Genomic DNA, 27,509 nt, shown 5'->3' with positions numbered 1-27,509 from the left:
GATTCTTTTGGGCTTTTCGTGGAACAAGGCCCAATGTTCATAAATTCCTAATGGGCGTCTTCTTAGAACCCGGCCCATTGTATTTACAATTAAATCAAAAACTTATTTATTTCTTTAAAAAATAAAATATATTAAGTTATGCATTGTGAGACATCAAGACATCCTGATGTACGATGTACGATAAACATTAATGAAATTAGTACATATACTGTATGTTCCATATAGAATATATGTCAAGATAAGTAAGACAATATTATATGCATCATTTCACTTAACAATGATTCTTAATGCGATACCTCATGCATGTTATATGTCACATGGGTATGGACAATTCTCAAGTATGATACGGACGTGTACACCATGATATTATATGCACTCATTTCTTTTATGTTAATTTTTTGCAGCGTGAGCGTGCACTAGCCCATAGCCTAGGAATATAGATGAGCTCACCTAGTTAGTTCATGCGCGTGTGTGAGCTACGTTAAGAGAAGTACTATGCATCAAATTGTATCCAGAAAGTAATGCCCAAGAAACAACAACGAAAAGTAGTCCCACTAGTCAGAAAAAGCTCGTTATTGCATGTGGTTATATTTTCCGATTCCAACCGTGGGGTCACCTATTAAGTATTCTTAAACATTCATCTTATGTCTATCGGTTTTTTAGATAAAGGCAAGAGGCTCCTATACAGACAACGGAGCCAGCTAAGAAGACCATGGAAAAAAATCACGTCGGATAGTTTTCTGCATTTACGTCATAGTTCCATTGTCGAGTAGTTTAGTAGCATTTTTATCTTCGAGCCTGAATAAGAGGTGTTTATATATATATATATAGGTGGGATAGGGACGGAAATAATTCCCGACACCACTTATTATTAAAAAATCTCTACTCACTCTCTTACTTTTTCCATTTAAACAGAGATTCTACCCCGGTAAAAAGTAAAAAGTAAAAAGTATTTATGGAGGTTGAATCAAACCAAGTTCTTTAGATATTTCGTGGTTGTTTTTGACTAACCAAATTTCACACTTTTATCCCTACGTTCTTAGAAAATTACGACTCTGGCCTGTCACCCGACTGAGGCAAGATCCAGGAGAAGACTGCAAAGCCCTCGTTCATCGTCATCTCCCTTCATTTCTACTCTATCCAATTCTCTCTCTAGAAATACTCCAAATCCATAAACCTCTTGCTGCTGCTGATCGTGGATGCCGTCGCGGGCCTTTGTCGATTTCTTACGTATTGATCAGATCTGAGGTAAAAATTTAAGGCGTTGTTGTTACATTCTGTAGTCGGAATCTATCTAGATCATTCCCAATTCGCGTGATTAGGTTTGTTTTGGTCGGAATCTGGCTCTGTTTGTTTACTGAGGAACTTGTATAAATGTTACTTGAATGCTTAATCCTAGAAATTTCAGTTTTGGATGGTTCATTAGCTGGAAGCCATATGGACTGGCTCGTTGTTAATTGCTGAAGTGAACTTATCTGATCAATTGGTGTCGTGGAAATTCATTTTAGGTTTTGATGCTATCCGATTCTGTGCAGAGTTTATCGTTTGAAGATGTTGACGAAGTTCGAGACCAAGAGTAATAGAGTCAAAGGACTGAGTTTCCATACTAAGAGGCCATGGATCCTTGCAAGTCTTCACAGCGGAGTGATCCAGCTATGGGACTATCGGATGGGCACACTTATTGATAGATTTGATGAGCATGAGGGGCCTGTTCGCGGCGTTCACTTTCACAAGTCTCAGCCTCTATTTGTTTCCGGAGGTTCCATATTCATCTTTCACTTTGCTTTACACAACTCTTTCTTACAAAAAATTGCTTTAGGCTACTCCTAACTGAATGTTAGTGCTGTTGTGTATATGCCTATTTTGTTTCCTTGCCTTGTTTCTGAAAGTTTACCCCCACCCCCACCTCCACCCGCCTGGCGGATGAAATACCTCATGAATTAGAAGAGAACAATTAGCAAGTTTCAGCCATATAAATTATGAATTGGAGTGACGGCATGACAACAACAGTTCTCTTTCGTTTTTTAAAAAAATGGATAACTTATTATGTCAGATTCAAATTTTCCTTTCTAGGAGAGAGGACTCAATGCTTTGCATCCATCAATTAACATAATGGTGCTTAAGTTTCTGAATTTGGCATGTTAATGGTTTCATACTCTTCTTTCTTCAGGGGATGATTACAAGATTAAAGTATGGAACCATAAGACTCATAAGTGTCTGTTTACTCTTCTTGGACATCTTGATTACATCCGTACTGTGCAATTTCACCACGAGTGTCCGTGGATTGTGAGTGCTAGTGATGATCAGACTATTCGTTTATGGAACTGGCAGTCACGCACTTGCATTTCTGTGTTGACTGGCCATAACCACTATGTTATGTGTGCTTCGTTCCATCCCAAGGAAGATCTTGTTGTGTCAGCTTCTCTTGATCAGACAGTGCGTGTATGGGACATTGGTGCATTAAGAAAGAAGACAGTATCCCCAGCCGATGATGTGCTTCGGTTGAGTCAGATGAATTCTGATCTCTTTGGTGGTGTTGATGCCGTTGTTAAATATGTTTTGGAAGGTCATGACCGAGGAGTTAATTGGGCAGCTTTCCATCCTACCTTGCCGTTAATTGTGTCTGGTGCCGATGATCGTCAAGTGAAATTGTGGCGAATGAATGGTACTATTCAAGATTCAAGATCATTTGCTTTATTTACATTGGTTTATAATTGTGGCTAATACTTGTTGCACTTGGCAGGGCCCTAAATTGTCCTATCTCATGTTGGCAAGACTTGTTGGAAATGTTAATATTCTATCAGCTTTTTCTTCCCTAGTGTTGATTGATGTGGTTAGGTTGTTGGTTTCAACTTTAATTAAAGCTACTGCCAGATAGAATTTTCTTAATAAAATCATTAGGAGAGATGATAGTTTTCAGTTTCTTTTCAGCCAAGTGGCTGAATAAGGCTTAGATATTCTTTGAATATTTTAATGAATATGAGGACTTCAAATTTATGAATTGTTTGCGAACACGTTACTCATTTCTTCTGATAGGTTCCCTCCGAAACACACCTACACACTCAGAAAAAGAGAGATGGAAATGAAATGCTAACTTAACTGCAATATCTGCTTCAATTGTTTTTGGCCTTTTATGGTTAATTGCTTATTTTAATTTTTCAGATACGAAGGCATGGGAAGTGGACACACTAAGGGGGCACATGAATAATGTTTCGTGTGTAATGTTCCATGCAAAACAAGACATTATTGTCTCCAATTCAGAGGATAAAAGTATTCGTATTTGGGATGCAACGAAGCGGACTGGACTTCAGACTTTCCGTCGCGAGCATGACCGGTTCTGGATACTTGCTGCTCATCCGGAGATGAATCTACTCGCAGCTGGTCATGACAGTGGCATGATTGTTTTTAAGTTAGAGAGGGAAAGGCCTGCTTTTGCTATTAGTGGTGATTCTCTATTTTATATAAAGGACCGTTTTCTGCGCTTCTATGAGTTTTCAACTCAAAAAGACACCCAAGTAACCCCAATTCGAAGGCCTGGTTCCACTAGCTTGAATCAGAGCCCTAGGAGTCTCTCTTTTAGCCCCACAGAAAATGCTGTTCTTATTTGCTCGGATCTAGATGGGGGGTGCTATGAACTGTACACCATTCCTAGAGATAGCTTTGGCAGAGGTGATAACGTGCAAGATGCCAAGAGAGGAACTGGAGGCTCAGCAGTATTTGTGGCTCGGAATAGGTTTGCTGTGCTTGATAAAAGCAACAACCAAGTCTTATTAAAAAATCTTAGGAATGAAGTTGTTAAAAAGACTCCCCTACCCATAACCACAGATGCAATCTTTTATGCTGGAACTGGTAACTTATTGTGTAGGGCAGAGGACAAAGTAGTTATATACGATCTTCAGCAGAGAATTGTTCTTGGTGATCTGCAAACCCCTTTCGTGAAGTATGTTATATGGTCCAATGACATGGAAAGTGTTGCCTTACTCAGTAAACACGCAATTATTATTGCAAATAAGAAGCTTGTACACCAGTGCACTCTTCACGAGACAATTCGTGTAAAGAGCGGAGGATGGGATGATAATGGGGTCTTTATTTATACAACTTTAAACCACATAAAATACTGCCTTCCCAATGGAGATAGTGGTATAATCAGAACCCTTGATGTTCCAATATATATTACAAAGGTTTCTGGCAACACACTCTTTTGCTTGGATAGGGATGGGATAAATCAGCGTTTCATTATTGATGCAACGGAATACATATTCAAACTCTCTCTGTTGAGGAAGAGATTTGACCATGTCATGAGCATGATAAGGAACTCACAGCTCTGTGGGCAAGCAATGATTGCATATTTGCAACAAAAGGGGTTTCCTGAAGTTGCACTTCACTTTGTGAAGGACGAGAGAACCCGGTTCAATTTGGCTCTTGAGAGTGGAAACATTCAGATTGCAGTTGCATCTGCTACAGCAATTGATGAGAAAGATCATTGGTATAGGCTGGGTGTGGAGGCTCTTCGCCAAGGCAATGCAGGCATTGTGGAATATGCCTACCAGAAGACAAAAAATTTTGATAGGTTATCATTCCTTTATCTCATAACTGGTAACACAGCAAAACTGTCCAAGATGTTAAAGATTGCTGAAGTTAAGAATGACGTCATGGGTCAATTTCATAATGCTCTATATCTCGGTGATGTCCGGGAGCGTGTAAAGATCTTGGAGAGTGTTGGCCACTTACCTCTTGCTTATATCACCGCATCAACCCATGGTCTACATGATGTAGCTGAAAGGTTAGCTGCTGAATTGGGAGATAATGTTCCATCTTTACCTGAAGGAAAAGCAGCATCGCTGTTATTGCCCCCTACTCCTGTTATGTGTGCTGGTGACTGGCCACTTCTGAGAGTGATGAAAGGAATATTTGAAGGTGGGCTGGATAATGTGGGTGGTGGTCCTGCAGATGATGATGAGGAGGTTGCAGATGGTGATTGGGGTGAGGAGCTGGAAGTGGTTGATGTCGATGGCTTACAGAATGGGGATGTGGCAGCAATTTTGGAGGATGGGGAAGGTGCAGAAGAAAATGAGGAAGAAGGGGGATGGGACCTTGAAGATTTGGAGCTCCCACCTGAAGCTGATACTCCAAAAGTATCAGTCAGTGCTCGTAGTTCGGTTTTTGTGGCCCCAACACCTGGCTTGCCTGCCAGCCAGGCTTGGATTCAGCGGTCGTCCCTTGCTGCAGAACATGTTGCTGCTGGTAATTTTGATACTGCAATGCGGCTGCTTAACAGGCAACTAGGAATTAAAAACTTTGCTCCTTTGAGAACCATGTTTCTGGATCTCCATGCTGGAAGTCAAACCTACATTCGCGCTCTTTCATCTGTTCCCATATTAACATTGGCAGTTGAACGAGGATACAATGAATCTGGTAATGCAAATGCAAAAGGATCCCCTGCACTTATTTTCAGTTTCTCTCAGTTGGAAGAGAAGCTTAAAGCTGGTTATAAAGCCACAACATCTGGGAAGTTTGCTGAGGCTCTTCGTCTCTTTCTCGGCATTCTTCATACCATTCCTCTGATTGTTGTCGAGTCTAGGAGGGAAGTCGATGAGGTGAAGGAGTTGATTATTATCGTCAAAGAGTATGTTCTGGGTTTGCAAATAGAGCTTAAGAGGAGGGAACTTAAGGACAATCCCACCCGTCAGATGGAGCTTGCAGCCTATTTCACTCACTGTAACCTTCAAATGCCACACTTGAGACTTGCTTTATTAAATGCTATGACAGTCTGCTACAAGGCAAAGAACCTTGCCAGCGCCGCAAACTTTGCCCGGAGGCTGCTAGAAACCAATCCCCCAGTTGAGAACCAAGCAAAGACAGCCAGGCAAGTGATACAGGCTGCAGAGAGGAATATGAAAGATTCTCATCAACTGAACTATGACTTTAGAAACCCTTTCGTGACCTGTGGAGCGACTTATGTGCCAATCTATCGAGGACAGAAGGACGTCTCGTGCCCATACTGTAGCTCCAGGTTTGTGCCAAGTCAGGAAGGGCAACTCTGTACCGTGTGTGATCTTGCTGTTGTTGGGGCTGATGCATCTGGTTTACATTGTTCTCCCACTCAAGTTCGATGATGATCGGACAGTCACAATCCGGTTGGATCATTTCTCGATCTCCTCGACGCATCCTTCCAGCTAAGGAGCCAGACGATTATCTCATAGAGTTATTCAGACGTACTCGTGGAAGGTAAACATTGAAAAATACTGTGCTGTCTACTACTTAAAATTTCTTCTACCTATTTTTGTTTCTTTAGTTGATTGTGATTCCCTGTAATAAAGTTTTCAGAATTTTGACGTAGATACATGCTAGGTGTACTGATAGGTAAGAATACTGGAGTCCCCTTTCGGATTAGATGATTGTTACAGGTCAGGGACACATTTTAAACGATAATGTATGCAAGGCCCTCGGGTCTTTTTCAATATTCTATGAAAAGCTTGTGTTGTTTTACTCGGTGACTTGGTGTAAAAGATTTAGATTATGGTTGATTCTGGAAGGGAATGATACGGTTTTAGCGACTCGGTTTCGAGTTTTACTAACATAGTAAGGCAATAGTGTCAAAGATGTGTTTGATGAGTAGCATCTATTTGGAAGGTCCATGTGCAGTTCGTTTTGCTCTTCCTTAGTTCCAGACTGGTTTCTTAATTGTGTAAGTGATGTAATTTAGATATTATATATCACTTGTTAAGCCAGAGGTTTATTATGTGTTACCTGTCGATTAATGGTCGAATTTGAGTACCAATGGAAGCTACATATGTGTATCAATAATATATCAATTGTGTATCGATAATGTATTATATCAATAGTATATCAACATTTCAAGGTAAAATATATCAGTGCATCTGATATAGTATCACTCGAGGAAAACTAAGATTCTTATTTCTTTTTTACCTAATATCTCAATGCAATAATATTTATTTGAGATTTGAATCCCTCCATAAGCTTTTAGCTAAAAGAAAGTACAAAAATATGTATATATATATATATATATATATATATATATATATTTTTTTTTTTTGCCGCATTTTTTAAGTTTGATTTACCGTATGGTTTTATATAGCCTAAAAAATGAAAATCAACCTCGCATGGTTTTATATAGCCTAAAAAATGAAAATCAACCTTGCATTTCAAGAGAGGTAATTTTTATACTTTAGGACCATAATTAGCCAACTTTTTAGTAAATAAAGTCCTTCATCGATTGGTGATTTCTCTCCGTTCGTCTCTCTTTTTTCAAGTGCGGTCTCGATTACTTTAATTCATTAGATTCAGTAGTAGGTTTAATATCTCGAATAACAAGAAGGTTACTTTAATTCATTAAATTCAGTAGTAGGTTTAATATCTCGAATAACAAGAAGAAAAGTCTCACACGAGAGGAATGAAATTGAGGAACAAAACTCAACATCGAAGTGGTCTCATGCGCGACCATCATCTTGTTGGGTTTGGGTTGCCTATGGTTACACTAACTAGCATCATTGTTAAGGATAGTCCGAAGCTTTTAACACTTGGTGCTAGTGTGTCAAGGAGAAGTGGTGGCTTCGCTTCCTTAAGTATGATGAAGCCAAATGCTTTTGGATCCCTACTTCATATACCTCTCCACCAATAGATAGAGACAAATAGGAATAACCGAACTAAGTGGTGGTTGTTTTTCCTTGGCTTATCGAATCAACATATGACCCATTCCTCATTTGATGATTCCCAATAGAGAGAGCCTTTTGACAACCTGACTTTTTCGAAGGGTCGGCGGAACATGAGAGCCTCAACTCATGCATCGATTTACCGAAAGAACCGCGACCTCCAGATGATGGGTTTCTTTTCACAAGAGAGGGTTCCCTTCTATTCCTAAGTGGGAAAGGTAAAATAAAGGGCTTCGACCCAAGTAGGAAAAGAGGATAAGTTCAGACAACATAATTGTGAAACCGAGTTGGAGAGATTCAAGTAATAGAATTGTGAAACCGAGTTGTAGGGGTGAATTAATGAAATATAGTAATTACAAATTATCATCCACCCAAAATTTGTAACCATCCAAGAATCTTCATTGAATTTCATGTTCCAGAATTGAGATACTTTGGTTCATATCAGCATTACTAATATATCAACACTCGTTCGTATTCGTATTAATAGTACATCAATACTATCACTTGTTTTTTTGGGGGGGGTAGTTTGGACTTTTCACCCTTAGATTTTTTATTTTATTTTATTTTTTATTTAATTTTTTTGTCATTCTTACACCGCCCCTTCAAAGTTTATTGTTCTTCAATAGTTAGTTAAAAAAAAAGAAAAAAGAAGAAAAATAGAAAAACGAAACAAAATTATTACAGTCAAACCTGTGACCCAATAACGCCATTGACGACGATTTCATTTCTTGAGTGGCGGTTGCCGTTGCCGTTGCCGTTGCCGTTGCCAGAATAAACCGACGGAGCTCCGGTCACTCTGTCAAATGAGATTCGGTCAACATATATAAATAATTCAGTATTATTCGGGTCTGGTCTGGATCTGCCACCCATCAGTCGTCCGGTCATCGGGGGAATTGACGAACTAAGCTGATTGATCTTCGATGGCGGACTCGTAGAAAGCTTCGTGACAATGGCGGAGCAAAGGACCGAGGATGATAGCTCAACGAAGGAAGGCGGAGAGGTGGAGAAGGAGAAACAGAAGAAGAATATGGATCGGGAACTTCTCAGCTGCTTGCTCCAACCTACAAGTATTGGTGTTGATCCGGACTATATTGGCATGCGTCGTCTCTTGCTCCATCGGAAGGCTGAAGCCGCGGTTCTTCGTCGGAAAGTAAGCATTCCTCTGCAGCTTTATTTTTTATTTTTGGATTTTTTTTTTCTGCATTTCCCCCTATTTCATAAGGTTTTGAGTTAAATTGTGATTTTTTTTTTTTCCGTTTAATTGGGGAACTCGGATGTTACGGAGCATAATTTAAGTAGATTTGGTATGGCGGTTTTGTGATTCCTTTTTCCCCTGGTAGTCGCGCTTGGATCGAATGAGAGCAGTGCTACATCAGTTGATAATCCTGATCTTGGTTCTGATTTTAGCTTGATGATCTGATAAATCTTCAGTTCAAGTAACCTAGATCTTTTGAATGTGTTGCCTGATTCAGAAAAAACAGCACTTAGCTTAAGTTGAATTCCTCCATATTGAGGATTGGAGACCAGATGCCATGTAGCAACTCTTTTTGACATGTATAATTGAGCTTCGGAAAACTCCTTTGATCTAACTCCTCCAATCATTGACGCTTCAATATGTTTGAAGCGTCAATGACTGCATTTTTTTCTTCTAGTAGTTCAAGGTTCCAACGATTTTCATTATGTCCATCAAAGGGACAAATTATAAGGGTTCGTCCAATCAGAGTCCAGGAGAGGCTCCAGCACTGGTAGGTAAGGGCGAAGTCATCATAAGTGGTCGACTGGGACATTTTTTGAATGAAAATTCATCGTTTTTCGCTTTAGGGTTTCTGTTTGGAAAGCAATTTTGTTAAATTGTTGCGTTCATTCTTGTCAGATGCTAGTCAATTCACTTCATGAATTTCTGATGGTTCAATTTGTTTATGCATCTTTTCCTGAGAATAACGTCAGGCTTCTTCTTCTATTGGTGTTTGCCAAAGGACTGGAAGTGCAATGGAAAAGGTTATGTGGCATTTCGCAATTACATACGCCGGCCAAGGAATTGGGAAAGCTCGCGTATACCAAGTCTTCAAAGCACCCCCGGAAGCAGGTTGCTAAAATTTTACTTGATGACTTAAAATATCCAATTCATAGCCTGATACATCCTTCTCATGGCTTCCCTTTACTAATTTCAATTTGTTCTTTTATCTCAGTTGCAATAAATTATTATGAACTTCAATGATGAAACCTCCTATTTAATGAGTTACTTTTAAAGTTATATTCCGCATAATTCTGACATCAGGATAATTTACTGATTCATGCATCAGTGGAAGATGGATTCTTCCTCCAAGTTCGATCTCTGCCTTGCATGAGGTGGATAGCTGGAGTTCTATCAAGGTATATCCAATCTTGATTTCTTTTCTAGCAAACTATGCTTTCATTGAGAGAGAGAAAAAAAAAAAAAAAAAAAAGATAGACAAAAGAAACAAATATAGCCCCAACAAGGAGATTAGGGTGCAAGGAATTGTGACCTTATATGAGATGAAAACTATCCAAACGCTGAATTGTCTTGTTATTTGAAGTTGTATGCATAGCTCATAGCATGGTCGTAACTGCTTTACTGCTCTATGAGAGACGAGACTGCCTCTCCCACAATTCAACTTAAAGGATATCCTTCTCTGATTTGGGATCTCCTTACCTGTCTCTAATGCGTGTTTTTCTACTCAGACTTTGTATCCCCTAAATTTAGTTCTCTCGTCTTTGAGCTTGATCTGTCAGGTATCTTATCGTGTAAACCTTTCTTTGCCTGTTTGCTTGTTCAGCCTAATTCTTCTGTCCTCTCCGCCAATCTCTGGAAGGGTAAATTTCCTAAGAAGATTAGTTTCTTCTCATGGTCGGTTGCTTAGAAGAGAATTTCATACTTCAAATTTTATCTAGGGATCTTAATTTTTTTCTTTATGCTTTTAGTGGTGCATTTTGTGTAAGATAACGTTAAAAGACTTTGGTTTATATTTTATGGATGTCTTTTACTGAAAAATTTTGGGTAGTTTTTGTAAGATTTTCCATTTAGTTTGGCTCCTAGTAGGAATTTCTTCTCCACCCTTTTTCGCATTTGAGGACATTTTTTAATTAATATCCAAGAATTTTGAGGTCAACTTACGGAGACCTCAATTAATCTTCTGGAATAACTACCTAATTCCACAATATCTAGTTAGAAGACCCATAAGATTTCAGCATCTTATGCAGGTAGTTTGACTCTTTTTTATTGTTTCTAACCAAGTGATCTGTCATGGGAGAAAAGATCACTGCACCATTCAATTGATCAATTAGACCGGACAAGCGAGGGATAGGAATCTATACTTTACCTTGATTTTGTTTGTGGCTCAGTCGTCTATGCCCATTTGGCAAGTTCCATGTTTCTTTGGAGTTAAGAGTGCAGGGACTGCACAAGGACTAACACTTAGTTTAATGCGCCCCTTATCCAAAAGTTGTTGATCTTGATCTTATAGAATCTTATGTTCTTTTATACATCCGGTAATGTGGCAAGTTTAGTAAAGTTGAACTTGGAAAGAAATCATTTGGTGTTTAATAGTTCTTAATGGTGGCAAAGAATTTGGTTGGTAATTCTGGAAAGAATTCAGAACCTCCTGAACCAAGGGTGAATTTCTTCTTTTATTGGTTCTGCACATTTAGTTTGGACCACTGCCCAAATTTCTGATATTTCATTCAGCTTGAAATCTTTGGCTTCCATAACAGTAAACAACAGTGGTTTTGAATCTAATGGGTTCTTCTTGTCCGAGCTTGTACTCATAGGTAGGAGGACAATTTTTTTTGCCCATCCACAGGAAATCATAAGTGTTTTCCCTTCCTTTAACAGTAAGCATATTTCTCAAAAATCTCTCTTTACTTCTTCCAATAATTCCTCCATGTTGAAGATTCAGCCAGACATTGTCGTGGGAGAGAGGCTTTGTGCCTCTTGGCCGGTTAAAGCAGTGCCTTCACCGAAGGTTGTGGGATTCTTTTTTTACCAGCCATCAGTTCCTTCATCGTAGCCTTTGATACCAATTAGTGTAAAACTAATTTTCTTGAGACAAATATTGGAGAGAAACTTGTTTTTTCTTTTCTGAAAAGTAATACCTCTTACAACCTAGTGTCCTCTATGTAAAGGCTACAAACCAGCCTTAGGTAAACTGGTAACTAAGTCTCTTACCTCAGTAAAAACATAAAAAACAGAAGTTTAAACAGAAAACAGAACAAAACAAAACAAAACAAAACAGAGATTACACTGAAGCCTACAAACTAAGGTCGTCAGAGAAGTAGTTAGAAGATTTACATCAAGACTCTCTGGAACTATCTTTTTTGCAATAAGGGAAGAGTTTTATGGCAGACTTGTCTTTTTCATTATTTTGTGGGGTATTTGGCTTAAGGTGAACAATAAGATGGGCTGAGAGATCTTTGAAGGAGATTTGAGAGTTGGTTAGGTTTAATTCTTTTTTATAGGTGCTTGTTAATCAAACTTTTTTTTTAATTACCAGCTTAGTCTCATTCTTTTGATTAGAGTTCGCTCTTGTAGCTAGTGTTGGGGGCGACTTTTTGTGGGCTTGTTTTTTGTATGTCCTTGTACATTCTTTTATTTTTCTAAGTGATAATTTGATTTCTAATAAAATAGAAGGTATCTTAAGTAGGTAGTTGTAGGGTGTTCTTTGATATTATTTGGAATCTCGTGCTTGATAGGTTTGGGAGGTTCGGAGAGTTTTCCGTTTTCTACTGAATTCTTTTTTATTTATTCATTTATTTATGATCATCAGCAACTGTAGCATTGCTAGAACCAAAACTTTCTTGAAGAAAAACTTGTATTATACCTCGGTAATTGCTGCCAAGTCTACTTCTGGGATAATTCTTCGGCTGAAGTCCATCCTTTAAAGGTCTCCTTCGCCTTGATATTTAGGACTTCAGAGCCAAAAATTCTGTAGTTATGGAGGTGTGGAACAATTGTAATTTTGCATGAGATCTTAATCTCAGGAGAAACCACTTTGATTGGGAGATGTATGAGTGGGCCAGACTTACCTTCTTGATGGGGTTAGATTAAGTCAGCTAAAAGGCAGTCTGCTATGGAAACTATAGAGTTCTGGCATATTTTCTGTTGATTCTGCTGCGTAAGCCCTTCATGGGGATAATAGACGCCTTGATGAATCCTTTGGCAGTCTGATTTGGGACGTATTTGTGCCCCAATAAAATAACATTTTTCCTCTGGTCGTTGATCCTATAAAGTATAAACACACTGGATAAAGTGTAAACACCTGTTTATTGGATGCAATTAGCTGTCGAAGCTTAGAACTTCATTTGCAATCAGTTTTGTTTGTTCTAGTGTGGTACAAATCAGTTGGAAGGTTGTACTTTCGAGGCTCTCTCAAGCTGTTGGTTTAAGGACACAGCCAAATCCAATTCTTTCGATCTTTTTGTGACCTTGTACTGTACACGGCCTGGAGTGTCCGTCATAAGTCTGTCTTTTTCTTTTTGTAACAACTCTTCCTTATCCATTAACACCCCTCCCCCCCCCCCCCCCCCCCCCCCCCAACGCAAAATAAAGGCAACTGGTTCATCTTTTTGTAATTAATATTTTTTCCATTGTATTTTGGTAGATTTTGTTTGTACTTTTATCTATCTTAATAAAAGTTGGTTTCTTACAAAAAAAAAAAAAAAAAAAAAAAAAAAACAAGAGATCAAGATCAGATAAATTTATAAAGTAGGAGAGAGATGAAAAGGTTGAAATAAATATTCATGTGAAGGCGCATGCAAGAGAGTTTGTTATTTCAAAAATTTTGAGTTAGGCTGCTGTTAGATGAATGGTTATTTCAAAAAGAGAATTTCTGGTCCTCAGCTTTTGTCATGTAGCAGTTGTTGTTTATAGCCCATGTAGAGTTTTCAATGATTTAAATAATTAAATCAAATTTGCTTCTTTAAGCGTAACAAGAACCACGGTAAGTTTAAATCTGAATGCAACTCCATGCATTGTGCTTTTGCTTCGTCATAACTATAATTTATTCTTTTCTTTCACTCAGGACTTACAGAGTCAACGAAGATCAAGTTTTAGCTCAAATGCAAGTGATAACAGTCAGCTACATACTCGTAGAACTGAATTTGCATATTCTTTTGTCGGAATGCATTGTATATTTGATCAATGCAAGGTCGCTGGTAAACTTTCATTGAAGAACAAATCTGAACCGATCATGTGATTATTTCAAATTTCTTATCAACGCAGAATGAAGTTGTTTACTTAAGGAGTCTAATTGTCAATTCTGCAGTTACGGTTTTGAAGTTTGGGCACATGAGCTCTGATCTATTAGCATATGGTGCAGCGGATGGGTCCTTGACTGTATGCAATGTCTCTGAACCATCTTCAACCGTCAAGCATTTGCTGGGCCATTCAAAAGACTTCACAGGTTGGATTGGCTGGTACTGCTTTGTTGTCTTTTACACTGTCTCTTCTCCCAATCACAACTTCAAGGATTGTTAAAAGCTAGTATGAGTATAGTTCTGTTGGGTTTCATCTCTTGTGGTTTGCTTCTCTGCTTGTATCATTATTATTTGTAGGCCCTTCTTGTTTACTCTCATTCATCTGATGAAGGCTCATTTCTTATAAAATTAATGTTTAGATGTAAGCGTCAGGGGATGGTTATGTTTTATTGTTATTCATGCCTTTGTTTACGTGTGTGAATTTTCATGCCTCAATGATTTTGATGAATCTCATTCCTTATGGTTTTTCCCTGAACTTGCATGTTGTAGTAATAAATACTCTCTCTCTCTCTCTCTCTCTCTCTCTCTCATGTGTGTGCAGCAGACATGCACATAATGTTGAGTCGATGTAGAAATGAACTTCATTGATTTGAGAGGTTTGAGAGGTGGGTAAGTTAAAGGAGGTTGAAGGTTGAAATTTGCAAAAGCCAACCATAAAAAGAAATATGCCAAGTGTCACAACCTTACTAGGAAGAGAGTAGGTTGTGACCTTCACGTTGCGATAAGAGAAGTGGAGACCCTCAAGCGGCGCCCATCCGGCCACGCGAGGGCCTAGACGAGTGCCATGATACAACTTAGGAGAACGATGCATCATCTAGCACACCACATAGAGTAGACATTGAAGAGAAGATGTGACATAAGCAAGATAAGGGGAACAAGTAGACAAGAGTGTCAAAGATAGGCTTGTTAAAGGGTCAAGTAGGGCCTCAGACCTTAACCTCAAAAGTCGGGATTCCGAAGAGAATTTGTGCATGCAATTTTGGAGTCTAAGTCTATCCATATGAAATATGAAAGCTTGCCAAATTTGGTGTCAATTGGACACCGGATGGATGCTTCACAACACTGTATGTCCGTTCGCCAAATCATGTCCACACTCGCTAGTTTGAAAATGCCTCAAAATGTACATTAGGGGGAGGCATGGTGTCAGCTCTCTACCACCCTTGGACCTGTGGCCTAAGTGAGCTACCATGTGGCACATGCATGTGTCATAGTGAGGGCGAGTGTTCCGGGACGAGTGTCTCAGACGACTTTCTTTGAAATGGATTTTTCAAGGGCAGTACCGGGTGGCATGGGTGTGTTGGTATTGCACCCTAGCCCATGTGTCAGATGTGGGATTATGCACCAGAGTCCGTAAATGACATGGCATGGGCATGGGCATGGGCATGGGAGGGCCAATGCTAAATCATCAAGGATGATAACTAGTTTAAGTAGGGGAGAATATCAAAACCTTACTATGAAGAGAGTAGGTTGTGACCCTCACGTTGCGACAAGAGAAGCGGCGACCCTCAAGTGGTGCCAATCCGGCCACGTGAGGGTCTAGATGAGTGCCATGATGCGATCGAGGAGGACGGTACATCATTTAACACACCACACTGAGTGGACATTGAAGAGAAGATGATTCATAAGCAAGATAAGGGCAACGAGTTGACAAGAGTATCAAAAATAAGCTTGTTAAAGGGCCGGATAGGGCCTCGAGCCTTAACCTTGAAAGTCGGGGTTCTTAAGGAAATTTGGGCATGCAGTTCTGGAGTCAAGTCCGCCCATATGAAATATGAAAGCTCGCTAATTTTTGTGTCAATCGGACATTGGACAAACGCTCCACGATACCGTATGTCTGTTCGCGAAAATCATGTCTACACCCACCAGTTTGTAAATGCCTCAAATTGTACCTTAGGAGGAGGCATGGTGTCTGCTCTTCACCACCCTTGGGCCTTGTGGCCTAAGCGAGCTATCATGTGGCACATGCGTGTGCCACAATGAGAGCGAGCATTCCGAGACGAGTGTCTCGGGTGACTTCCTTTGAAATGGGGTTTTCAAGGATAATATCGGGTGGCACGGTTGTGCCAGTATTGCGCCCCAACCCATGTGTCGAAGGATGGATTATGCACCTGCTATCATGTACGGAATCCGTAAATGACATGACATGGGCATGGGAGGGCCACTGTCTTGATAGAATCCGAATGAATGGAGATTCGAGATGTCTCGATGTTATGAACGACACGTGGGCTTGTTCTTGATGGCATGAATGAGAGAGCTGCAATGACCAACGACACCCCATGACTTAGGATGACGTGAAGGTATATGGACTTAGGATGACATGAAGGTATATGGGCCATGTTAATTGGGAACCAAGATGAGATGATGGGATGCGGCGTTGCAGTGAGAGACCTTGGCCCTGAGTAGAGGTAAGGTCGAGCCAAATGACTTGGCATAGTGTAAAGGCAAATCGGTTGTATCGCAGACGATTGAACATGTGCACGCAGGCAGCGTGTGTGGCTGAACAAACTTGGGTTCTACACAAGTGATGTACGGTTGATGAAAGCAAACCTCACCTAATCTCCGACGATGCCACAAAGTCGGGCGAAAAATGAATATGGGGCATGGGTTCCCCTCAAAGCTTGTCATGAGCGTATTAAGATCAGGATGCCGCACGGATGAAAAAGTACAACTGTGGCACCCAGCACCTCCAATTGCATTAATCTTCAACTGGACTGACTAATTGTGGGTACTTATATGCGTAGGTCCCTAAAGATTTGCTGATCAGTGTTTTTGGTGTCTCGATGGATGTTTCTGGGTATATTTGTCTTTATTACACACATGGTATGCAAAGAGTTGACAGTGGAGATTGTGGGGAAAAAAAAAAGATTGAGCACTTGTCACAATCGCACTCTTAAAATAGCAGGATAGCGATTGTGCGACACTTGTTCTAACCAAGCGAATAAGTCAGCTGTGAGAAATTCGGACGTCACGAACAATGCCGGTGTATGTTTGGGCCTCGAGTCACGTTGCGAGAAAAGGTTTAGAAAACGTGCACGAAGAAATACATTTGAAAACGGTTTGAAGAATTGAAGTAAATAACGTTATATGACTATAAGAAAATTAAGAAACACTGTCGTATATTGACTCTAAGTTATATGCTATTTAAGCCGTGGTATTTCTTAATTTGCTTGATGATGAAACTATTTATGATCGAGAATTTTAAGACGTTGAAAACTCTCAGATTAGGATTAAAATATTTACCTATTTGGCATTGGAAAAATAAATTCAGATAGATGAAGTTCGAAAACCAGCAGAGTCTAGCAGTGGAATTAAAGAGTAAATGAAAACTCTTTCAAATATACCCCCTGGGACACTTGAAAAGGATACATTAATCTACACCAAAAAGAAAGCATTATGTGCGGCCGTTTCTTCTTTTGGATTGGAATTCTTTCATGTGGTTAGTTGTTGGATTTCTTTTACAAGCTTTTTTTTTTCTTCTTTTTTGTGTATGCCCTTGTACTCTCTTACACTCTTTCATTTACAATTAATCAAAGCTTAGTTTCTTACCCAAGAAAGAAAACCTAAACACCTAGTTATCAAAAATAGCTTCAAGAATTTTTTTCATTACAAGCATCAGATTTGATATTAAATTTGTCTCTTTAGTATTTATTGTCCACTTCCGAAAGTAAAATTCTAACATACTGGTGTTTTTTCAGACTTCGATTTTTCATCGAATAACCAGTACATTGCATCATCGTCCATGGATAAAACCGTTAGAGTATGGGAGATATCAAGGGGAATTTGCATTAGAGTAATCTATGGAGTATCTTCACAACTGTGTATACGTTTTCATCCGGTAAGTATGAAACAATATCAATAATGTTGCAAACCGTAGCAGTGGTTTTCTTGACCCGCTATCTATTATCATACCTATAAAATAAGGTTGGCTTTGATTATTTGTTTGTTTCTGTATTTCTTATGATATTTAAATCATTAACACCATATTGAATCTTGTTTTTGTAATTTCCCTTCTCCTTTCAAATCTAGCAATGTTTTTTCTTCATCTAATGAATCTTTTAATCAATCTGGGTTAGATCAATGTCAGAGTGTTCATTTTTGGGTGCTTATAAATTTTTTATCCCCCTCCCTGCAAAAAAGGAGTTAGATTAAACAGTCTCCTGCTTAGGCTCGAAGATTGTGCTTTCTCATGATTTTAGTGACAGGTATAACAACATAATATAGCAAAAGGATCATCAGAGGTTGGAAACAATTTAGGAACCAATTGACTAATGGAATCCAATAACTTTGTAATTCCTGTGGTGGATTTGCAAAGAGGCAAAAAGGCTAGAGTTGGAATTAAATGAAGCGCTGATCAAATTAAGAAAACTTGCATGCGAATCCCTCCCCCCCCCCCCCCCCCCCCCCCCTCATTAAAGCTGTAGATCAAATAGTTTCATCATCTATCTCCGAAGTACCACTAGGAAGGCTCATGGGGTTCAGTGTGCCACTCTAATCTATGAGACCATGGTACCAGTGGTTAATAGTTTTTAGTTCTTTTCAGAGGTTCCTCCAGAGCTAGATTCTGATGAGATTTTACAATATGTCAGGAGGTATTGAAGGGCATGATTCTAATCTTCTGAGCCTCCAGGAAGTGGGTGCTATACTAGCCTATACTTAAATTCGAATCTTGCCTCCCAAGCCATAGTCATGGGTTTAATGGATTGTTATCAATTAAAATCCTAAACCCTTTGGATCGCAATCACTTGTTTTTGTCTATTGAGGTCTCCTTTCTGGTTCGGTGGATGCTATACTAGCCTATACTTTTTGTTTATCTGGCTCTTACAGTCTTTCTCTAGCTGTTGCCCCTCGGTTCCGAGGACTAAGATAATTTCTGCGGTGGCTTAAGACATAATTTTATGAAGGAGATTGAAGACTCATGAGCTCGATAAATCCATTAGTCTTGATGATTCTCAGAAGAAATCTGGCTGCAATGAAATAATTGGAAACAAAAAAGATACAAAGGCATAAATTGAGGGATGAGAACTCCTTCCTAGGTCAGAGGAACAAAGGCTTCATTAATGGCCTCATATCAGAAAGTATCTTGCTTCAGTGAGGCTTGAAAATAAGGAGAAATCCTGAACTTTTAATTAATGACGTTATGGAAGATAGGACACATTGGAAGCTTGGAGCTTTTGGCCTTTACATTTGATTTGGAAAGGGTTTACAATCATCATTAATTGACATTTTCTTAATCCTACTTTTCTTGTGCTATCAAATTTTAGCCAAAACTATCGTGGCTTCCCATCAGGCAGTAGAATACTCTGTACTGTTAGTATTTTGGCCTTTACATTTTGGTCCTGACAGTAGAATACACTTGGTTGAGACAATGGTTATTGATATTATATTGATTCTTATGTGGAGCAAAGCTCCACTCCTTGTTATAAAATATATATATATATATATATATATATATATATATATATATATATATATTTTGACATTCTTAGTTTTGGGTTTTCAAAGAATATATCACATCATAAATATGAGGCAATAATTTAAACGTACGATCTCATAGAAGATGTAGAGATGCCTTAACGACTAAGTTATGCTCATATGTTTTTTTTTTTTTTTTTTTTTTTTTTTTAATTTTCATTTTTACTTAACAAGTAACGAACTTTTCACTGATACATAAAGAGATTGAAAAATGAATGCTCATGTGGGCTGTTAGTGTTTTTACTTTTACCCATCTCTATTTCGAGGTTCCTTCAAAACATTCTTCAGTTCTCATTATGTGGAGGAGAAAATTGTCTCTTAAGTGGGTAAATTATTATCAACTTAGAAAGAGGTATTGGAATTAGAAATATAGTAAAGAAAAACATGGCCTTTGTAGTGAAATATTCATGGAGTTTCAATAAGGAGAAGAAGCTTTTCATATAAGGCCATTAAAATTAAAGTTGCTAGGTTGACTGGATTGAAATATTCGGCAGTCTTTACAGTATAGGGCCTCTTGGTTCCTTATTTCTAGTTATGAGATACTTGGGTCAAGAAATTCACGTTTAAGATTGGACATGGAAAAGGAGTACATTTTGAGAAGACCTTAGGTTGATATTAATTGCCACTTTCAAACTGCTTTTTACTAGGTTAGATCTCTGGCCTTAATAGCTGTAACTGAACTGTTCTCAAGGTTTGGGACCAAGTTAATGCCTGCCAGAATCTTAACTTTCAAGAGACCAATAACGGTGTAGAAATGGTAGGAGTCGTCAACAAACTTGTGGGTGTCTCTGTGAGGGTATGTCAGATTCACATAAGCGAGAAGTTAGTACCAACTTTTCTTGTAAATCCTTCTGGTCTTCTTTGCTAGAGGGTTGGAATCTATCATTTTCCAGCTCTTGGTACTTTTTGAAATCTAAAACACCCAAGGAGATTTGGCTCATCTCAACCACAGTAAATTCCATGTTTAAAGATTTCTCATAAAAAAAATATTTGTGAAGGATTTCAAAAGAGCCTGAGCATTCCCCTTTCTCCCTACCCGCATGCCATCTGCTACAAGGATGGGAAGGATGTTGTAAGTTAGAAGCATCGAATTTTGGATAGTCGGTATGCCTCCAGTCTGGTGGCCTGGCCCCTTTACAGTATCTCCAAATTATCATGTGCAGGCTTTGCTGGTGAAGAGCTTACCTGAAAAATCAGAGTTATTTTTATGAATATTGGACAAGAAGTGCAAGTTATCTGGGAGCCCAAGAGTTTTGCAAGACTAAGCAATTGCAACAAGAAATATGCTGGCCATAGTGCTCGAGAACTAACATAAGTTCCTTCCATTGGAAGATTTATCTCAGTGATCAAAAGTCCTGGAAAAAGAAAACCTATGAGCTGCAATGCTCAATTCAGAATCTCCTCCCATCAAATTGGCAGCAGAAGTAAGGGAAGTAGTTGACCTCCCAAAGTTATCTTGTTGGATTTACATAGATTACCTAGTATCTAGGAATTTATTATTTAGATTTAGTTAGTCTTTCTTCCTTAAGGGACATGTAATTCTCTGTAAATTAATAGGAAAGAACAACAGTCTAATTTGGACTTGCAATAAGTACGATTGACGGGAATGAAAAGTTTTTAGAGAAAGGCTTACCCAACCAAGAAGAAAAGGAAAAAAATCCACACAAAGTTTAAGATAATAGCAGTAGAAGGAAGAATGTGACGAAATACTACAGATTTGGCTAGAAAGTGATGCAAGAAAGTAATTGGAGTCATATTCAGAGAAGTGGATCTGATTCAGAAGGGAAAAAAGGCTTACACAAGGGGACCTTAGCCTATATACTTAATCTTTGAGTTATTGGAATGTAATTACAATTATGCCCAAATTTCAACTTAAAGTTGTTACCGAAGAATAATTAAAAGAGTAAATAACAAATACGAAGGAATTTACCAGAAATACCCCAGCATGCCTACATCATGTCCTCGTGTACAACTTGCTATGTCCCAACTTTTATACATTCACCCTTTTGGGGTATTCTTGCTGATGCAATCCAGGCAGGGAATGACATTCAGGAGGAATTCAAGATTCCTTTTTTTGTTTTCTTTTTTTTTTTTTCGCTGGAGGCAATAGATAGTCTCTTGAGATTTTTTAATCCAGTTTTCATTTAGCTCCTAAATTGAATTCTTCGGCTATGGGATTTTGTTGACATTCTTCTTTGTTAATATAAATTGAGAGATCTTTTCGTGATATTCGTAACTTGAGCTAGTGGGATGGTTTTTATCTTTATTGTGGTCTTTCTTTTCTAGATTATGTCTAACCCAACTATATGTGCATCTATACATAGATATAAATATATGCATGTATATCCATGTATGTGAAATAAAATTGATCATTTCCCCCTTTTTTCTTGTCATTGTTTTGGTAGGTAAATAACAACTTCCTCTCAGTTGGCAATGCAAATAAGGAAATCACGGTAAGCATGATGTAAATTTGTTTACAACCACTTGAGGAAGTAAAATTGATGATATTTTCAAGTCATGGTTGTCCTGTATCAATTAATTGAAAGCTGTATTTCTCAGCCATTGTTCGAATGTAACTAAATTGAACAGAAAGATGTTTTTCACTCTCTCTCTCTCGCACATTCACCTAGATTAGACATAATCAACGTGATTCTAGTTGTTGGAAGGGAAAACGGTGACGCATGAATGTGAAGCCTTTAATCTACTTAAATTTCTTTTGACACCTAATTCTTTGTTCTTGGAGTTGTCTGCTTTAAAATTTTGGATTCCACTTCACTAGAATTGCGCATTCCTGATAATTGCTTATTTTCCAAGATGTGTCCCGCTGATTTTCATGAATATTTTAGGTGTTTAATTTCAGCACTGGGAGGATTGTGACAAAATTAGTTCTTGATAGTGAGGTTACATCCATGGACCATGATCACACTGGTCAGATCCTTTTCTGTGGAGACGGAAATGTATGTCATTGGTGCAATTATATTATGAACTTTCTTCTCTGAAAACCAAATGTTCATTTCCTAAGATTGACTATTGAGATTCCATGTGTAGGGATATGTTTACTCTGTGAGCATGAACTCTCATACAGGAGCTTTATCCCGTGCTCACCGCCAATGGTGTAGTAGCCGGCGCAAATCTCCTGTATGTACTGTACAATATCGAAGCTTCTCTCTGCTGGCCAGGGGCCCTGTATTGCTAACTTGCACTCAAGATGGGAACTTGTCTTTCTTCAGGTTTTGTCAACATGAAATGGCTTTCATTTTATTCTTTTATTTCTTGTTGACTACTTATAAGGTTTTATGTTGACTCTCTAGTATTGCTTTGGAAGTTCAAGGATATTTGACCCTTCGTTGCTCACTCAAATTATCTCCAAGGATACATAGCATCCGTGCTTCATTCTGCCCCCTACTCTCCCTGGAAAAAGGAGAGTACATTGGTAAGGACTGCTTAATTTTCTTCAGAAATCATATAATCAAGTGGTGAAATAGAGATAATTGTATCACACAGGCAGATACGGTATTCAAAGTATTACAAATCCATCACTTGAGATGTAATCATGAATAGTTAAAGATCGTAGCCTCGTACAAAATTCATACTATTTTAATGTTCTCTGTTCGTTCCACATTGTAGTTGATCACACAAGCAGATAACTGTATCACACAGGCAGATACCGTTTTCAAAGTATTATAAACCCATCACTTGAGATGTAATCATGAATACTTAAAGATCGTAGACTCGTACGAAATTCATACTATTTTTAATGTTCTCTGTTCATTCCACATTGAATTGATCACACAGGCAGATAATTGTATCATACATGCAGATACCGTGTTCAAAGTATTACAAATTTATCACTTGAGATGTAATCATGAATACTTAAAAGATCGTAGAATCGTACGAAATTCATACTATTTTAATATTCTCTATTCGTTCCGAATTGTAATTGATTTCTGTGATATTTGGATTTTGTTATGATTGTAGTTGCAGGAAGTGAGGATTCAAATGTCTACTTCTATGATTTGACACGACCCAAACATACTTGTGTCAACAAGCTCCAGGTTCACATGTTCTTCATGCTCTCTCCGAGGTAAAACTATCTACTTGACCGTTTGTTGTCGATTAACCAGCACACATGTGACTCTGCAGGGCCACCAGTTTCCAGTCATCGGGGTTTCGTGGAACCATGGGGAGAATCTGTTGGCGTCGTCAGATCTTTATGGGACGGTAATTGTATGGAAGAGATCAAAGATAAGTTAGAAAGACGTGTGAATAGATTTTTGAAATTGCTCTGTTGATTAATGAACATCTTTCTTCTCCATTTTGCTCCCATGTTTTTGTCGTTCTTTTATCAACTACAGTTAATCATCAGTATCTCAGAGAGTGTTTTTTTTTTCTTTCTTCTTTTTATCCTTTTTAGCTCATTAGTTTTAGAAAGGGGAGTGATCATATTCTGAATACACCTCTGTAATTACAGTGTAACAAAATATCATATTGTTGAAGTTTTGAAGTGAGTAAATAAATGCTATTTGATTTACAATGTTCAACTCTTTGGCCTTGATCAAGACTGAGAATGAGATATATCATTAGATTGAGAAGACAATGAACACTAGCTACCACATAGAAACGAAGTAAAATAAATATCGATATCGATCTTTTTCTTGTTTGATATGTACTTAGAGCCATGCATCTATCTAATTTATGGGTTCTATGTAGCTACCGGTTGGCAGACGACTTCAGCCGATAGCATTTTGACATGAATCTTCTCCAATAAAAAAGTTGGTTGGTATGATAGCTAAGTGTCACAATCGTACTCTTGAAATCTTTACCAGCAATTGTAGCACTAAATTTCCCTTATAAAAATGTATAAATGGTTCCTTTTGACCTCTTTTTGGGCCCCTCAAGGAAATAATATGGGCCGAAGCCCAAACTTGAAGCCCACCCTAACAGGCCTCATTTGAATTGTGACCTGGTTTCCTCACTCTAATTAACAATATAATGTAACCTTTTCAAATTCCAATGAAATATTCTTTTTTTTTTTTTTTTTTAATTAAAATTTTCAAAAGCACTTCTAATTTACAAAATGCAATGATTAAATAATATGTTAGAATATGAACGTTTTGATTAAAAGATAAGATAAAAGTAAATAAAAATAAAAGTACACTGTAAAATTTTGCACGTAAAGTTATACAACATTGTAGTCAAATCTAAAATAAACAAAAAAAAAAATGAAAATCATACAAAATAGATGTGGATCAAGTTATTAAAATTATAAATTAAACTGACAACTCGGGTCAACACTCCTCTGTGATAGCGTAGCTCTGGAACACCTCTCCACCTCGATCGGTACTTGAAAAAGAAAAAAGAAGGTAAGTATAAAAATACTTAGTGCGCAATCTATTTGTAGGCTCTTCTCGAACCTTAACCCACTAAGTTACCATGAACTTTTCCTTAGGTTTTATTTATTCAGTCTCTCGTCCCCTCTCTAGAGTATCTAAGAAGAGAGGACCCACAAGCACTCTAGTGGGACCCAGTGCTAACATCAACATGCCACGTGTCCGGATAGAAACCCTTCTCCCTCTCTCCTCTCCGAATAAGCTCCTCCTTCAATGCAAAACTCTATTTTTTGCTAAATTATAAAAATAGTTGAAATTTAATTATTATTGAAACTTCAACAATATTTTCAAATTTTCTAAAAATATTAAAAACCATAATTACTATTATTAACTTTAAGATGAAAACTTTAATATTTCTTTAAAAAAATATATAAATAAGCTAATTTAGTCAATATGTAAACGATGAAAATATTTATTTAACTTTTTAAAAAATATTAATGAAAACATATTTTTAAAACAAGGCGGGAGTATTTTTTTTATTTATTTTATTTAAAAATATTATTAAAACTTTTGAAAATTTATATAATTTATTTCTTTATTCTTTTGTTATTTTTAAAATTTTAATTTTCACTTTTTTATCCATTAGGAGTGGGTCTTTGATGCCTCCATGATATCTAATCATTTGGCGCGTGGGTCCCACTTTCCACCATATAATCAAATTATTCTTAGGTATAAATTCAAAAAAATAATATATATATATATAAGTAATTGCAGATAATATTTAATCACCACCGTCCACGTGTCGGCTGACGTAATCATAATAATTAAACTTCATTAGTTAATGTGTCGTATAGAAGATTATTGGTCGGACTGGTAGTTATTAATGACGTATATTTCTTTTACTTAATTTATTATTGTTTTCCATATTTTTTTATTGATTAAATTTAAGGTTAAAATGACGTGTTAATACTTAAAATTTTTAATTTTTTATTTTATGTAAATAAGTCCAAACATTTATAAAATATTAAATAAATTTTTAAACATTCAACTTTTAAGTCTATTAAATAATGTTTAATTATAATAAGATTCGAAATTCAAATTTAGCCTATGATATCTCCAACATTCTCGTGCATCCCCTCCCACATGTTCATATTACTTGCTCGGTTCCCAGAGTGAAGACTATCCCTACAGGGTAACAAAGTGCATTTTCTTTTTTGATTGTTCACCCATAGAAACTTTATAGTAAAGCGTGTCTTGTCGGAACAATTTTATATTGTGTGATTTTTTGAAAATTTTCTAAAATACATGTGAATGAGGACCGACTCGTCAAAATTCTCTTATGAAATATTATGAACTTTATTCTAAAAAAAATTATGACATTACTAAATAAAAATTAAAATTTTAAAAGAAAAATAAATAAATAAATAAAATGGGGCCTTCTAATGATTTCTTAACATGGATTAATATGTAGCCGGTCAACGGATTGACACGTGGCAGAAAAAGATTTGCCGTTGGAGTTAGGTTAAACAGACACGCGGCATAGATTGTTTTAAAAAGCTTGTTAAGGCAATCGGGAACAGTTCGTGCCGGTCGGATTTAATTACTTCTTTATTAATATATATATATATATAAATGTATTTAAAAATGTACTTTTTCTTTGTCTTTGTACTAAATTGAATAATTCGTTCTTCCACATTTTTATTTTATTTTCTTTAAATAATTGAAGAATTTTTTCAAAACAAATTTTAAAAAATGCTAAAAAAAAATTTAAAATCGTATAATATCAATTTTAACGGTATGAAAATGGTATGAAAATGTGATTAAGAATGAAAAATAAAATATTAAAATAATTATAAATAAGAAAATTTCAATAATATTCTTAGATTTTTTAAAAATATCTATAAAAAACTTATGGTTAATTTATGACGAGAACAATTAATACTTTATTTTGAAAATATACCTAAATTTTTAATAATGTTTTAAAAATATCTTTAAATTTTAAATTTTTTTATTAATACCATTAAATTTTTTAAAAAGTTCGAAAATATCTATTTAATTTTTTTAAAATTTAAAGATATTATTAAAACTTTTATTAATATTTTTGAGACTATGCAAAATTTAAAAGTATTTTTTTAAATTTGGTTTTAAATTCAGTTATGATAAAATTATAAAATAATTTGAAAGGTGAGAAATAAAATTTATAATTTTAATGGGTCATAAATAATATAAACAAAAAAAATTTAAAATTTAAAACTAAATTTATAGTTGAACAAAAAATAAATTAAATTAAATTAAATTAAAGTGAGATCATCAGAGTACACCAATCAATCCGATCAGAACGATTCGCTATTACCTGTCAGATAAATTAGATTAAAAAACCGAATCTTATTCTTTTTTTATTTATTTATTTCTATTTTCATTTTATATAATTTAGAGCTTCTTTTCATGCACGCGCTATTGCCGCGACTGAACCTCACCCTCCAATCACAGCCCTCTGTTTCAAATCTAACCATTGGGTGCGAATCTCTACGTTACTGTGACTGTTTAAAGGTTCTGGTGTCAGGAAACGGCAGCTGCACGGGCAGCGGCTGTTACGTGCCCCTGCCCAGAGTCAGCTCTCTTTATGTTCCGTGTTTACCCTTCCTTTTTTCACTTTATTACCACTGTCTTTCCGTGTTCTTTGGTTGTTTAAGCAGGACGTTTCTGACATTTTGTCTTTTATTTAACGGTTTTTCCCGTTTTTTCCCTTTTACCGGTATTA

General features: G+C 37.0%; 2 protein-coding genes across 3 annotated transcripts; both read left to right on the top strand.

Moving 5' to 3' along the window:
- The first annotated feature begins 1,014 nt into the window (after positions 1-1,014).
- Positions 1,015-6,489, top strand: LOC111776758 (coatomer subunit alpha-1). Of its 2 annotated transcripts, none has more exons than XM_023656103.2 (4): positions 1,015-1,248; positions 1,536-1,759; positions 2,171-2,665; positions 3,163-6,489. In XM_023656103.2, exons 2-4 carry the CDS (start codon positions 1,552-1,554, stop codon positions 6,114-6,116), a joined length of 3,657 nt encoding a protein of 1,218 aa, XP_023511871.2. In that variant the 5' UTR covers positions 1,015-1,248; positions 1,536-1,551; the 3' UTR covers positions 6,117-6,489. The 2 variants fall into 2 exon arrangements, with proteins under 2 accessions (XP_023511871.2, XP_023511872.2); XM_023656104.2 differs by having other exon boundaries at positions 1,509-1,759.
- A 1,820-nt stretch (positions 6,490-8,309) lies between these two features.
- LOC111776759 (Transducin/WD40 repeat-like superfamily protein) lies at positions 8,310-23,952 on the top strand. The gene is made up of 12 exons (XM_023656105.2): positions 8,310-8,823; positions 9,650-9,759; positions 9,977-10,046; positions 13,712-13,844; positions 13,955-14,092; positions 17,642-17,781; positions 21,824-21,871; positions 22,265-22,375; positions 22,467-22,648; positions 22,730-22,851; positions 23,397-23,473; positions 23,562-23,952. The coding sequence occupies exons 1-12, from the start codon at positions 8,623-8,625 to the stop codon at positions 23,670-23,672; spliced, it is 1,443 nt and encodes a 480-aa protein (XP_023511873.2). The 5' UTR covers positions 8,310-8,622; the 3' UTR covers positions 23,673-23,952.
- The last annotated feature ends 3,557 nt before the right edge of the window (positions 23,953-27,509 follow it).

This window comes from Cucurbita pepo, chromosome 16 (assembly GCF_057944985.1).
Source record: "Cucurbita pepo subsp. pepo isolate OVF chromosome 16, ASM5794498v1, whole genome shotgun sequence".
In the NCBI taxonomy this organism is placed as follows: domain Eukaryota; kingdom Viridiplantae; phylum Streptophyta; class Magnoliopsida; order Cucurbitales; family Cucurbitaceae; genus Cucurbita; species Cucurbita pepo.
This window is presented reverse-complemented; position numbering and strand designations above follow the sequence as displayed.